The sequence below is a fragment of the Elgaria multicarinata genome, chromosome 2, assembly GCF_023053635.1.
Source record: "Elgaria multicarinata webbii isolate HBS135686 ecotype San Diego chromosome 2, rElgMul1.1.pri, whole genome shotgun sequence".
Classification (NCBI taxonomy): Eukaryota; Metazoa; Chordata; class Lepidosauria; order Squamata; family Anguidae; genus Elgaria; species Elgaria multicarinata.
The window spans coordinates 163,161,899-163,177,830 of record NC_086172.1 but is presented as its reverse complement, the minus strand read 5'-3'; the positions used below and the strand labels follow the sequence as shown (position 1 = coordinate 163,177,830).

Here is a 15,932-nt window from a genome sequence, read left to right as displayed (position 1 = left end):
ATGCACCCGGGCTTTTGCTGCTCTGAGATTTCCTGCTCCTTGCAGCCCTTGCTACGATGTTAGAAATAGGCAAAGTCATGCCATTGCAGGAGGACTGCAGCGGGTCAGGGGGCAGGGTCAGTTTAGGCACATTAGCTTAATTAGCCGTGCACAGTCGTTTATAAGCTTGGTAGTGTGGCAAGGCATCGCGAACTATTTCCAAAATAAGCTGCTGTGCATAGCTTCTTAAGCCACCGTTGACTAAAATGATGTCCGAACGTGGCCACGGGCTATCCAGATAGTGCCTCATTCTCCCAATTTTTAGTGGGAGAAGCAGCATTTTTCTGAAGGCTTCCAGTATTTTCTTGCTTGAACTCAGTGGGAAATTACAGTATTGGAAAATGCACCATTCCCATCAAGTTAGGTAAATTCAGCCGCTTGCAATATATTACACAGTGCTCCATTCTGCAAAGGCCTTGGCATATAACACTGCCCTCAATATGTTACACAGGCCAAAGCAGGCTGCATTAAACCCCTTGAATATTTCCACAGGTTTTTATTCAGCTTCGGTAGATAGCCTCTGTTACTTCTATCTCCTTTTGCTTGACTTGCATCCCTCGTCCTTTCGCTGAGTTACAGCCTCCTTAATCTTCTAATCCATATTTATTTTCCTTAAACCGCTTTTCATCATTTTCAAGGCTTAATCTTAACAAGAAGCTGGGGGTTCTCTCTGTGTGTGCTTTTTACATTTTAGTTGTCTCTCCAATCTCCCTGGATTCTGGGTGCACAGTCTGGGAAGTGTGTTAATCATTCTGTGAACTTTGCTGTCACTGTGGTTTTGAACTTGTGCAACTAGCAAGGAAATCAGTTTAAGCAATGTAAGCATCGAGCCAAGAGTTTCAGAAGTTTAGGGGAACTGTGTACAACATAATATAAATTACTAAAATATCTTCAATATGCCTGAAAAACATTACAACCCATTTTATTTGGGTTGAAAGACAGATATTTATTAGAATGTAAACCCATGTGGCAGAGTATTGCTGTTTTATTCTTTTATTTATTTATTTATTTATTTATTACATTTATATACCGCCCCATAGCTGAAGCTCTCTGGGAGGTTTACAAAAGTTAAAAACAGTGAACATTAAAAAGTATACAAAATTTTAAAACATAGAAACATAAAAACAACAGTATAAAAACAAGAGTATCCATTTAAAAACAACAGTTCTGGGGTCTGTTAAAAACAAACAAACTTAGCGTTTTTAAATGCTGTTTTTAACATTTAACAGCATGTTTTTAACATTTAACAGCATTTAAAAACAGCGTTTTTAAATGCTGTTAAATGCTTGGGAGAAGAGAAAAGTCTTGACCTGGCGTTGAAAAGATAACAGTATTGGTGCCGGGCGAGCCTCGTCGGGGAGATCATTCCATAATTGGGGGGCCACCGCTGAAAAGGCCGTCTCCCTTGTTGCCGTCCTCCGACCTTAGACGTTGAGCGCAGTGTATGGGTAGGTTCATGTCGGGAGAGGCGTTCCATCAGGTATTATGGTCCCAGGTTGTGTAGGGCTTTGTAGGTTAAAACCAACACCTTGAATTGGGCTCAGAAACGTATAGGCAGCCAATGCAAGCGGGCTGTTCCTATGTACAGCACCATGTACATTGATGGTGCTATATAAATAAATAAATAAATAAATAAATAATAATTTTTAGATTGACATACTAATTAAGTTTGTGGGAAACAAGAAATTAAATGGTACTAAAATAATAGTGAGAACGAGGAAGCGTAAAGGTTAGTTAGCCACAAAAATGAAGAGGATTTTTACAACTTGAAGCAGCCTTTCGCAGCCTGGTCGTTTCCGGATGTGTTGGAAACAGCTGGCAGGGAATGATTGGAGTGGTAGTTGGCACATCTAGGGGGTGTTTATATGCCACCACTTTGCAGCTGCTTTTCCCCAAAACCCCTCAACATCACTGCTGCGAGGTGGGAATGGTGAATCTAGAAAACAGGAAGAAGCGTGATTTATCCGGTGGTCATCCCACTTGTGAAGCCTGCCCCCTGCCCAATGCCCTGCATTCCCGAGATTACTGTGTACTGGGATTTGCCCCTAGGAACGGCCTCAAACAGAAGCCACCACTGGTAGATGAGAGAAACAGTGTGGTGACATGGGAGCAAACGGAAACGTCATGATAAAAGGACACCACAAAAAAGCATGGTTCGAAGTTAAAATCCCGACATGGCTGCGAGTTGGTGGCTGCATTATATAAACAAGGCAGCGCCACAGCACAGCCACTATGGAGTATATAGGGGCCCCGTTCAGAAGACACCTTAAACCACAGCTTTAACCATGGTGAATAAAGCAAAAAGCCTCATTCACTGTGGTTAACGCCATGGTTTAATGTTTCTTCGGAACACAGCCTGGCTTTGTGGCTTAACGACCATGGTTAAAGCCATGGTTTAAGGTGTCTTCTGAATGGGTCCAATGTGTATAGACAATACCTAGAAAGCATCCAAATGGGGAAGGCTGTTTTATATCAAGTATGTCTCCTTAGAACAGCCTTCCTCAACCTGGGGCGCTCCAGATGTGTTGGACTACAACTGCCAGAATGCCCCAGGTTGAGGAAGGCTGCCTTAGAAGAATTTAGGGAATTTGAATGAACAATGACCCCAAAATGAACAGAAACTAACATGGAAATAGATGGAAAGACAAAGCAGTCTAGAGAATGCACTGAAAGAGTGGTTAAAGAAATCACACAAAGAGGGGTCCAGAGAGGCAATTAGGCCCCTGTACCCAAAATGTCCCCCCCCCCAGCCCCAGGTATAGAATCAGATCAGTCACAGCAAGGCCAATGATGATAGAAAGAGGGATGGGGGTTAGTTTGGATAATATGCTCATGCTAATCATGAATGCAGTAGGAAAGCCTAGTAGTAGTAGTAGTAAGTAACTAATATAACTCTGCCATTTTGGGCTGATTTATTTTCTGTAGCAAAACCAAAGATAAATTTCAAGTTCCATACAGACAGAACAAAAAAAATACACCATATAGATCTGGATTCCCTTGTATACTGATAGCAAAACATGAAAGAAAAATATACTATATTTTAATATACAACATAAAATATGCAGAAAAGCAGGATAGCAGATTATTTTACTGATTTATTGAAAGCATTTTTACCTTTGCTGTTCAGTTGGGAAATGAATGCTCAACATTTAAAAAGACACGATACTAAACTAAAAATAAAAGGGTGGTGGTGGTAGGAAGGTACACAAGAAAAACCAAGAACTGGTCCTTCATATTCTTAACGTTGTACGTTTCTCATAATGACCAGTTGTAGAGGCTGCAATTAGCTGAACGTTGCTAATAGTTTTAAGGAGAATGTATATATATATATATATAGGCAAAAACGCACAGATTTTGGAAATTGCAGCAAGCGAAACACTGTGGTGTAATGGTTAGAGTGCTGGTCTAGGTCTGATGAGTCCCAAGTTCACATCCCCACTCAGCCATGAAGTTCCTTAACCTTGGGCTAGTCACTCTTTTTCAACTTAACCTACCTCGCAGGGTTGTTGTGAGGATAACGTAGGATGGGAGAATCTTGTAGGCCACGCTTAGCTCCTTGGAAGCAGAGCAGGCTAAAAATGCAGTAGAGAAGAAGAAAGGACAGCCAGATCACCATTTCATTTTTGTTTTTATATCAGATGGAGGCTAAACTGGTGCTGGCCAAATTTCTGCAGAGGTTTGAATTCCAGCTGGTTCCACCGCAGAGCTTTAAACTTTTGGACGCGGGAACGCTGAGGCCGTTGGATGGTGTAGTATGCAGACTGAAACCACGACACTAGCTGAGTTGTAAAGAGGAAATGCAATATTGACCGTGGGGTCATTGTGATGGATCTCCCCAGGTTTTCTTGTGAGCAGCAAGCCCTAGAGGCTGGACTGAATTCTGTAAACTGTCTGGCTTGGAACCATGTTATCCACTTCTGGCTTTGCTGCAAATTGGCACTTCCAACAAATAATAATAATAATATAATTTCTCCCTTTGGATCGAGGCAGGGAACAATATTAGTACAGGAATCAACACATCTTTAAAATTCTTGATTTTACATTAATCTGGGTAGGCCTGCCGGAAAAGGCTAGTCTTCAAAGCTGCCTTAAAATCACAGAGGGAGTTAATATTACGAATCTCCTCCGGCAAGCTGTTCCATAATCCAGGGGCGACAGAAGAAAAGGTCCTCTGGGAAACTGATGTCAGCCTAGTCTTGGTTGACTGAAGTAAGTTCTCCCCAGAGGACCTGAGTATGCGGGGCGGACTGTATGGGAGAAGGCAATCCCGCAGGTAACCTGGACCCAAACCATTTAGGGCTTTAAAGGTAATGACCAACACTTTGTACTTTGCCCGGAAACTAATCAGCAGCCAGTGGAGTGATTTTAATGTTGGGGTAATATGCTCACCCCTAGATGTACCGGTGACCAACTTGGCTGCCATATTTTGAACAAGTTGAAGTTTCCCAACTAGGTACAATGGTAGCCCTATGTAGAGCGCATTGCAGAAGTCAAGCCTTGAGGTTACCAGCGCATGCACAACTGTCTTTAGGTCTTCTGACTCTAAGAAGGGGGGCGCAGCTGGCGTATCAGCCGAAGCTGATAGTAGGCACTCTTGGCCGTCACGTTTATCTGGGCTGTCATTTAGAGTGACGGATCCAGGAGCACCCCCAAACTGCGAACACAGTCTTACAAGGGGAGTGTAGCCCCATGCAGAACCAGTTGACACACCTCCAAACCCAGGTCAGAGCCCTTGACAGCAAGCACCTCTGTTTTGTCTGGATTCAGCTTTAGTTAGTTTTTCCTCATCCAGCCCATTACTGTCTCTAAGCATTCATTCAGAGGAGACACACTATCCTTAGCTGATGCTGTTTTTGAAGGCATAGAGAAATATATTTGGGTGTCATCAGCATACTGATAGCAACCCGCCCCATGCCTCCGGGTGATCTCTCCCAGCAGTTTCATATAGATGTTAAACAGCATTCAGTCCAGCCCCAAAAATATCTTTTCCCATTCAGAAATTTTAGTAACAATAGTTGCATTTAACTTACCCGGATATGATTGTAATGGGGTAAGGGGAGACCACACTGGGGACAGCTTAGACTGCCACTTTTTCCAAATTGTAAAAATAGTCTTTGTGTATGGGTTTTGAATATTGTTTAATTCCTTTGTTTTTATAGATTGAAAAGGTACTGCCCATAAGGGGGCTTTATTCAACATTTCTTCTTCCAAGTGTATCCAATTTTTATTTGCCTTCATAATAATAAAATGAAGCTGTCGTAACTGGAAGGCTTCATAATATAATGCAAGATCTGGAAGTCTCCAGACTCCGTTACCTGATGTTTTATAATGTAATTTTAAAGCCAGGCGGGGCGCTTTTGCTTGAACAAATGTGTTAATTGTGAAAAAAAATAATTAAAATTTAGTTACGATAAACAGCTCAAGGAGTCAGATAGCCAAACAAGCGCTTGATCAGGTGAATAAATATAAATACTTAAGAGTAACTTTTCAAAGCTCTGGATCCTGGTCTGAGCATTTGGGTGCAGCAGCCTCAGCGGCCAATGTAACAGCTAACGCTATTTTCCGCTTCGCAGCTGGCGCAGGAGGTCAGTGGATAGCACCACTATTAGAACTATTTAAAAGCAAATTATTCCCTCAGATTCTGTATGGAGCACCCATTTGGGCCCATGCAGATATCACACCATTAGCAGTAGTACAGCATAAATTTCTATCTAGGGCCTTTGGAGTTCCCAGAGCTACATTTATTTATTTATTTATTTATTACATTTTTATACCGCCCAATAGCCGAAGCTCTCTGGGCGGTTCACAAAAATTAAAACCATCATAAAAACAACCAACAAGTTAAAAACACAAATACAAAATACATCTAAGGATATTGTCCGACTGGAAACTGCATGTCACTCAATCCATACATTGACTCTAAAAGCAGAAATATCCTTCTGGTTAAAGATAGTGTTTCAGTTGGCCTCACCATTGGTGCTGTCCACATATGACAATATGGGGAAGGATTCATGGGCAGACAGGATGAGACACTCTGTCTCCAAATTGGGCTTCTCGCAAGCATTCCTCCTTGCGAGGGGGTTTGACGGGGCCAAGGATGAGATTTCTAGAAGGCTGTATGACTGTGATATTCAGACATCTTTGGCAGCAGTCGAAGTGAGCCGCTCAAATGGGCTCTATAAAAGTATCATTACTGCTCCAGGAAAGGCCCCCCCATATTTAACTTTTGGAATGCCACAAGAGCTGAGATGGCTATTTACTCGGTGCAGGTTAAATTCACTCCAGCTGATGGAGGTGAAGGCGCACTATAAAAATCACCCTAGTGCCAAGGTAGATTGCCCAGCAGGCTGCCCTAAAGCTGAGGATATGACTCATCTCCTAGTTGAGTGCCCAAGGTATGCGGAGCTGAGGAAACACTACCTTGAGCCTTTAATTCCCAGGTTTAACTTCATGTCTGGGCACGGTAATGGACTGGATGAGGGCTAACAAACAGAGACTCAATCCAGACAAGACGGAGGTACTGTTAGCGGGTGGTTCATCTGTCCGGCGAGGTGATGTTTGCCCTGTCCTGGACGGGGTTGCACTCTCCCTGAAGGATCAGGTCCTTAGTTTGGGGGTGCTCTTGGATCCAGATCTGTCACTTGAGGCACAGCTGAACTCAGTGGCAAAGAGCACCTTTTATCAGCTTAGGCTGATATACCAACTGCGCCCTTATCTGGACAGTGATAGCCTAGCTACAGTTATCCATGCTCTGATAACCTCTGGTTTGGATTACTGCAATGCGTTATACGTGGGGCTGCCTTTGAAAACGGTCCGGAAGCTTCAGCTGGTACAAAACAGGGCAGCAAGGTTACTAACAGGGACTGGCCGGCGAGATCACATTACGCCAGCCCTTTTCCAGCTTCATTGGCTGCCAGTCCAGGACCGGGCCCAATTCAAAGTGCTGGTATTGACATTTAAAGCCCTAAACGGTTTGGGGCCAGGTTATCTGAAGGAACGCCTCCTCCCATATGTACCTGCCCGGACCTTAAGATCATCTACAGGGGCCCTTCTCCGTGAGCCCCTGCCAAAGGAAGTGAGGCAGGTGGCTACTAGGAGGAGGGCTTTCTCTGCTGTGGCACCCTGGCTGTGGAACGAGCTCCCCAGAGAGGTCCGCCTGGCGCCTACACTGCACTCCCTTCGTCGCCAGCTGAAGACCTTTTTATTCTCTCAGTATTTTAACAATTACTTTTAACTTAAGGACCCCAGTGATTTTGCAAAAGTGGCTCCTGTTCTCTATTATTATGGATTGGATGAGGGCGAACAAATTGAAGCTTAATCCAGATAAGACAGAGGTGCTCCTGGTCAGTCGAAAGGCAGATCAGGGAATAGGGATTCAGCTTGTGCTGGATGGGGTTACACTCCCCCTGAAGACGCAGGTCCGCAGCTTGGGTGTACTTCTGGATTCAGCCCTGAGCCTGGATGCCCAGGTTTCGGCGGTGGCCAGGAGTTCATTTGCACAGTTAAAGCTAGTGCGCCAGCTGCGCCCGTTCCTAGAGATGTCGGACCTGGCCACGGTGACACATGCCTTAGTTACATCCCGATTGGATTACTGTAACGCGCTCTACGTGGGGCTGCCTTTGAAGAGTGTTCGGAAACTCCAGCTGGTTCAAAGAGCTGCAGCCAGATTGTTGACCGGGGCTGGTTACAGGGAGCATACAACTCCCCTGTTAAAACAGCTCCACTGGCTTCCAGTCTGTTTCTGGGCACAATTCAAAGTGCTGGTTATGACCTATAAAGCTCTATATGGTTCGGGTCCAGGTTATTTGAAAGAACGTATTCTCCCTTATGAGCCTGCCCGTGCTTTGAGATCTTCTGGAGAAGCCTTCTTTCAGTCCCACCTTCTTCACAGGCACGCTTGGTGGGAACATGGGAGAGGGCCTTCTCGGTGGTTGCTCCGGTGCTCTGGAACTCTCTTCCTGGGGAAGCTAGACTGGCTCCCTCCTTGATGGGCTTTTGGAAGCAGGCTAAAACTTTTTTGTTCAAGCAGGCCTTTGGAGAATAATCCAGCCCTCCATCTATGTTAATGTCTTATAATTTTGTTGTGTATTTTTTAATTGTTTATGGTTTTGTTTCCCTCCCCCCCCCCATGTATATTTTAAACTTTGTAAGGCCGCCTTGAGGCCCAGCATTGGGCAAAAGGCGGGATACAAATAAATGTAATAATTAATAATAATAATAATAATAATAATAATAATAATAATAATAATAATAATAATTTTTCAGAGATGGAACATGTCAGTTCACCGCTGTGTCATAAAGATGCAAACCTCCAGATTCTCATGAGATGCATACACCTCTCTGTTCAACACGGGCTACACTTTTTGGTACAGAACTCCGTGCTCCTACAGAGGAGCTGTCTAAGCCAGTGGTCTTCAACTGGTGGGTCACGACCCAAAACTGGGTTGTGAGATCAGTCTAGATGGGTCATGGCAAAGCTGTTGCCACCACGTTGGGCCATTGTGAAATTATGAAAGTGGGTCCCATGTTGCAGGTTGGAAGTCCGAGGTTGGTCTCAGGTCTGGACCAGTTGAAGGCCACCGGTCTAAGCTAAAGGAGATGTTCATGAGACCAACTCTTCTTCTAACAAGTATTGCAGAGCAAATGAAAAGCCTGCTGGTGAGAAGATGAATATGATCTTAAGAACAGTATATTTCATTTCTCATTTCTTTATGACAGGCACGGGGAACCTCTGGCCCGTGGGTTGCATATGGCCCTTTGGGGTTCCCCATCCAGTCTGCCAGCTTCTTTCCAAGGCCTTCACCTTTCTTAGGGCAAAAGGTGTTAGCTGCTGATCGGAGATAAGACCCTTTCCCTTCTGAGTGCTGAGAAAGGGAGCCTCTCTGAACACTGAGCAGGGGAAATGCTCCCCACCCTAAACAAATATACATCCATCAGCTAAGGAGGGCTGTGTGTGAATATATAATATATACACATACATACATACACTAGTACTATAATATAGACTACATATCTACATTATAGCACTATAAGTACACACATATATTATAATGTGCACTACATAGGTATCTGTACAGTATGTGTCTGTGCAAAGGGGGTGTGAGGATGCGGGGGTGGCCACATCCACTTTGGGCTCCAGCCACATCCACTGCTGCCTATGAAAACCTAACAAGGTGTAAGAATGAGATGGGCTCAACTAGTATCCTGGACAGAAGCCCTTAAGTCTTATGCAATGGAACCAGTGACCTAGGGAGGTTGCGGGCTCTCCCACACTAGAGGCCTTCAAGAGGCAGCTGGACAACCACCTGTCAGGGATGCTTTAGGGTGGATTCCTACATTGAGCTGGGGTTGGACTCGATGGCCTTAGAGGACCCTTCCAGCTCTACTATTCTATGATTCTACTTGTATGAGAATGTTCCATGTCTGGTAACACTGTACTAGATGGGCTTAGAGCAGCCAGCCATCATATTTCAGTGACTGAACAACCTTCCTCATATGGGGAAAATAATACTGACTCGCCTTAGGGTTTGGGGATATTTACTGTGATGATGGATACATAGCAGTTTGAACTTTCAAAAAACGCTATATGACTGCTAAGTATAAACTTTAAAAAAACACTATATTTGACTGCTAAGTATCATTACGAATTGTCGGTGTTTGGTCCTCATCTGTAAAATGGGTGCTTTATCACAAGGGAAGCTACAATAAAGATTGCAAAACACTTTATAAAGTACACTACTAAACACATAAGAGATTTGTCTCCTGTGTGCTCAGACCGTTCTGTATCATTGATGCACAAGAGACACCATTGAGGGTGGCTTCCCTCAACTGCAGATTAACCTTCTGCTGGAAACTGCAAAGCTTCAGCAGCAACAAAGACAAAATAGGAGCTTCACTCTGAGCTCCATCATACCTGAACGTTTGCCCTTGTATTAGCCCCCTCCGCTTACTTAGCGTTTGAAAGCCTTCCGTTTCATTCATCGTCACACCTCCCCTTGGAAGCACTGTTTCCCCCCGCCTCGCAGATCTCATCTGTACCTCCCCTATTGGTTGTTCACAGGGACACCTCGCCCTGGCATGCCCCCTCTCTTTCCTCAGCAATGCTGCCTGCCCTCAGAACATCGGATTGAGTATGATGTGATAAAAAATACACGTAGAAGGTCAAGCACATTGCTGGAAAAACAGTTCCTTCCCCGCACTTGGAAAGCTTGCAAAGAGAGGCGGAAGAGGCGAGATCAGGGCAGGACATGGAAGGCATCATCTGAGTCCTTTGCATGCTACACACCGTGACAGCGGGCTATAATGCTGGTGTGATGGAGCTCCCAATCACCTCCAAGCCAATTCCAGACAAGTAGCTGAATATGTGAACTGACTCTGTTCAGAAGCACTTCACCATCTTGATCCACTTAGGAAGACTGTGAGACTGGAATTGACTGTGGCCTTAAAAGAGGCAACCAGATCCCAAAGTTTGCAAGATCGAAAAGCTGTGGATGAGGAATTGAAAGAACTGAATTAGAGATGGTGTAATTTAATTTGAAAGAGAACTGAAACTGCAAACGGAATAATGGGGAAGTAGAAATTTCAAGAGAACTGCAGCTGTGCAAGTAGATGGGGTGGAAGGGGAAGGAGTAGAGATTGTGTAAATAGATCTGAAAGATTACAAGCTGCATACATGGATTCAACAGAAGCAGAAATGATGAAAGTTGACATGAAAGAGGCCGAGGAAGTGGATCTGAAAAGAATAAAGATTTCCAAACTGGATCTAAAAGAAATGGGTGGGTTTAAAAAGAGGGAAGAGTATGGGATATAGCTATTAATGATAAATTGACTTGTAATATTAAATTGAGAAGAGGTATAGCTAAAACAAATGATTTTGAAGGAATCTGGAAACAGTTCCTAATATTCGTGTTTTTTAAGGGAAGTGGGAAACCGCCAGCAGAAGAAAGTATGAGATTTTGGAATCAGGAATGAGATCCCGAGGTGGGGGGTGCACTTATATGTTAAGTTTGATTATGTTATATAGATACGATATTAATGTTAATCAACATTTATGTAGTATGTTGTTTTTCTTAATTGTAATGGTGTATGTTTAAGTATTGTAGAAAATAAAAAAATTAAAAAAATTAAAAAAATTAAAAGAGGGAAGACTGAAAGGAGAATTAACGAGTAGTTGAAATTAAATGAACGCAAAAATATGACTGATAATTCTGGTTGAAACTGATAAAATACTAAACTTTTAAGGTGCCACAAGATTATTTGCCTTTGCTGCAACAGATTAATGACCCTCTGGAGTTAAGCACTGTAGTGTTTGATCGCCATCTAGTGGCTATCTGGATAAAAAAAAAGGATCTTTATTTATTATTTATTTATTTTATTACATTTATATACCGCCCCACAGCTGAAGCTCTCTGGGCGGTTTATGTGAAAGCATCACATTAGGGACTTTAAATGCTGATGAGATGTTTGTGTTCCTCAGCAGCTGAAAGAAGGATTAAAATGATAGTTCCACATGGCACCGAATAGAGAGGTATTTCCCTCATTTATGTTCAGGGCATGCGGATGCTCCATAAAATGGGAGAAAACAAGCAATGGCTATTCTGGATTAAACGTCTTGTAACTGTTCATTTGGTTTCTTTTTCCTAGATGTAGAACTTGGCATGTATCCCTATCAAATTTCATTCCGTTGTTTTCAGCCCAGCACTCCAGCCTATCAAGATCACTTTGACGTTTGTTTCTGTCTTCCAGGGTATTAGCTATCCCACCCAATCCCACAGGGCTTCTGTATCTTGAACAGTTGCATAGAAAAGGGAACTTCAGCAGGTGTCATTTGTATTCATGCAGCACCTGGTGAAATTCCTGCTTCAACAACATAGTTAAAGCTGCAGCAGCCCTGCCCTCCTTGCCATATGGTTGTCCTATTTCAATTAATGGGGTGCACTCAGGGACACGTTTAGAATACCTTGGTCCTGGTGACCCCAGCCATCTGCCCTGAGTGTCTTAGTCCCATCCTCAGTTCTGTTTTTTGTTCATGGGATATTTGCAAGAGGCAGAGGGAGGCTGGGAAGCTGTGTAGTTCAGGGCGATCAACCCCAAACTGTAGCAGAGCTCAAACCAAGAAGTCTTTTCAAGAACATGATCTCTGACAATGTTAGTTTATCAATTGCATGGATTAAAAACATTTGGATTGCAGGTTGATTAAAAACATTTTTACTGATTAAAAAGGTGCCTCCAATTAACCAGTCAGCAGATTTTTCTAAAAAATTACTTTTAAAAATATGCACATGCTTATAAAATGACCTGCAGGTATCATATAAAACAAAGAATGCAACATGTTTAAGGGATTAAGTTGAGCACTACAGTTGGGTTTTATAATATGTGTCAGTTTCTTGTCATAGAAAAGGGTGCAAGCAGTGAGAAGCAAGTAGCATTTTAGCATTTCCCACTAAACTGAATTCAGCTAGTGTTTTCCAGTGAAAAAGATGAGTTCTGGAATTCTTTACTTTGTGGACTGTCATAACACCTCGAAAACATATTTCTGAATTCAGATACAATGGAGCAGAGTGATTCTGTCAATGTGTTTTGCAGATCTTGCTCCCCAGTAAGAGAAATTTTGGAATTTCCAAATCTGTTATAGTACAATTAGGTTTTTAGGTTTGGTATCAATACATGAAAGCTAGTATTTTATCAAACTAATTGCCCTCATGTTGGCCTGAGGAAAAGCAGCAGGGATGAAGGTTTTTGATACTCCTCTAAAGTCTTGGGAAAATATGCTCAATGGTGTTTGCTCCCTAGTAACTGTTCATTCTCTTACATGTCGATTCAGGGGTACACCCCACTGAGTTCAACAGGATTCACCCTTACTCAGTGGGGCTTACTTCTGAGTATGCACGTATTGCATGGTTAGCCTGAGAGTAAGGTCGTTCGGACATGGTGGGAGTTAACTTCTGCTGAATAGTTTTGCAATAATACTGTAATAGTACAATCCTATGCATGCTTAGATAGAAAAAAAATCGTAACCCCCCAGTATTCCCTAACCCAAAGGTTTATGCACCGGACTTTATTGCTGAAGAAACTGTCTCAATTGGCAAACAGTTATCTAGGGTGACCAGATGAAAAGGAGGACAGGGCTCCTGTATCTTTAACAGTTGTATTGAAAAGGATATATATCCTTTGTATATATGGAGAACCTGGTGAAAGTTCCTCTTCATCACACCAGTTAAAGCTCCAGGTGCCCTGCCCTCTTTTAAATCTGGTCACTCTACTATAGCTCCTGCAGATTTAACTGTTGTGATGAAGAGGAAATTTCCCCAGGTTCCCCATATATACAAATGACACCTGCTGAAATTCCCTTTTCTATGCAACTGTTAAAGATACAGGAGCCCTGTCCTCCTTTTCATATGGTCACCCTACAGAATACAGTTATCCTTTTAGAAACTGTGGTGGAGGGAATAATTTTGGAACCCCCTGACTTTTAGAAAATACGGAAGAAGAATCAACATTTTGATCCTTACATAAAATATCTTTGCTTCACCAAACATTCAGTGGAGCAGAAAATGCCACAAACATCATTAACTGAACTCATGTTAGTTCTGAGTCTAACAATCCAGGAAATGTGAAGCTTTAGGCCAACGCGTCCTTGGCTCATGTTCTGATGTCCTCGTTTCCGTCCTCTGCGCAGTGCATTAAAAAACATACTGGCCTTGACGACCACACGCCTGGATTTCCTGTCTATTTTCTCAGATAGAGTCATGTTCTTTACGTTATTTTTTGCAGCTAATGGTGTTTGGGTTTTATAGCGAATAGTGCAACAAAACCTAAGTGCAAATCAAATTAAAAATCAATGAAAGTTTGAGTTCAGGATTTAAGGATTCAGGTTTACAAGGGGAAAAACACTTGCTTATTCCAGTTTCTCTCCCAACACAGCCCTCCTGTTATCCCTTCTCAAGGCCTCATCGCCCCACAGGACTCATTTACTGTGGCTGTTACCATCTTACCAGACTGAATTCTAGCTTTAAAAGCACTTATGTGTGAAATAAAGGGTCACTAGCTGACCAGAATTCTATTGGCTAAGCAGATTTGTATCCTTTTAACTAGTTGCTAGAACTGAGAGATGCAAACTGAGCGGGGTGAGAGTACACCTCTAGCTGAGTTCTTCTACTGTGAATGTGTCTGCTGTCACAGTGCATGGCTATGAGTGAAGATGTCACATGACAGGAATGGCTCATCTCCCTTCTCCCAGGAAGCCCAACTGGCTCCATTGCATTGGCTTTCCACCAAAGCATGAACATGTGTTTATGTCATTAGCAGTGCTACGCTGGAGCCAGGTTTCGCTAGGATGCAGCATAGACACTCCCCCTCCCTCCCTTCAGGGGGACTCTGACATCGTCTGCCATCCCTCAGAATTCCCTGTTTCCTCTTGAGTTTAACTGCAGTCCTCACAGTAGACAACTTGTCCAGCAGCACTCTGCTCCTTATTATAATGTCAATTGTTTCGGCATGGCGTAGCTTGGTCTTGCATGGTCCCTAAGACCCATTAGCTTTACTGAAGGCCTGTTCCTAGCAGATGAAAACTCCATTGCAAAGTTATGAATAGCTTGTAAATGTTAACCAGTACACCTAGGGGTGACCATATTCCACCAGTTTATTCCACCTTGGTGCCGTGGCAGGAATAGTCATGCTGAGCACTTGTACTTCAACATGTACCACTACACCACTGTTCACCAAGTATTTGGATTGGTAAGGTTTGTCTCTCTGTCTCCCTATACATCTTATGAATGTATTTTTGCTGGCTCTTCTTAGTTCTGTTTTTAATTGTTGGGTATTTTGGATTTTTTAATGGTTGTAAGATGCCTGGGGGTCAGATAGGTAGATAATCAAGAACTTCCTCAGGTTTAGAGCGATTTGGACCACAAATTGGCAAAACACTTCAGGAGCCATTTCTGTATCCCCTGTAAATGGAGGCAGTTCCCTGACCAAAATGATAGTTTTTTATGAGAAAGAATTGCTAACTGTTGATACTAGCATGTAAGTTATTTGAGTATTGTCCTTCCCTCTCTGCCTTCTACACATTTAGAACAAGAAAAACGAATTCTGCAAATTGCTCCAGAGAAGAGAACTAGCACATTCCTGTATTGCAGGTTAATTGTGGGTTAAACAACTCAAAGGATAGATCTATACTACTGCTTTATAGTAGTACTGAAGTGCACTGACACATTCCATATACTGCTTTCATAGTGTTATTTCCTGCTTCTTATTTCACATTCGAAATGATTTGACACAAGGTGAAGATCTGGCCAAAGTTAACCTACAATTAGTAGTTAAGTTAACTTTGGGTTCAGATGTCATGAAACAACCTTGGATTGGGCCAACTGGATGTTGCATGTTCAAAATGGTGGACAATAGCAGTCAGGCACATGCCACAGCAAATTAACCCATGATTTACTGGAATTGCATGCAAAAGTCTGACCAGACAAAGAAAAAGTGGCAGGTCAAAAATAGAAAAAATTACCAGAGTTTCCCCAAATAAAGGACTTGGCAGACATCAGTGAAATAAGTAAATAGTACATTTAAAACAGACAAACAGAAACACACAATGTCTTGCATAGTATGTAATTAGAATCTCCCAAGCTATGTTCTAAACAGCAGTGGATTGATAAAAATTGGGAGACCATGGTTATGTCCTTCAAACATCTGATCACATTCTCATCAAGTGCAGAACACATTTTTTCTGACTAATTCAGCTGCATAACTAACATATCCAACCTCTCTCACTAGTTTATGATATCCAGAGGGAGAGGTGGGTAATAAATATATTATTATTATTATTATTATTATTATTATTATTATTATTATTATTATTATTATTATTCTATTTTATTCTGATTGTCCCACAA

The 15,932-nt window shown here is 42.5% G+C and overlaps 1 protein-coding gene across 1 annotated transcript in view; it reads left to right on the top strand.

Annotated features, from left to right (window-relative positions):
* The window catches only part of LOC134393119 (cholesterol 24-hydroxylase-like), a 32,269-nt gene extending 26,968 nt beyond the window's left edge, over positions 1-5,301 (top strand). Inside the window, exon 15 of the mRNA XM_063118046.1 lies at positions 3,678-5,301. Coding sequence (XP_062974116.1) covers positions 3,678-3,818 — 141 coding nt within the window. The 3' untranslated portion in view covers positions 3,819-5,301. The remainder of the gene's footprint in view (positions 1-3,677) is intronic.
* The last annotated feature ends 10,631 nt before the right edge of the window (positions 5,302-15,932 follow it).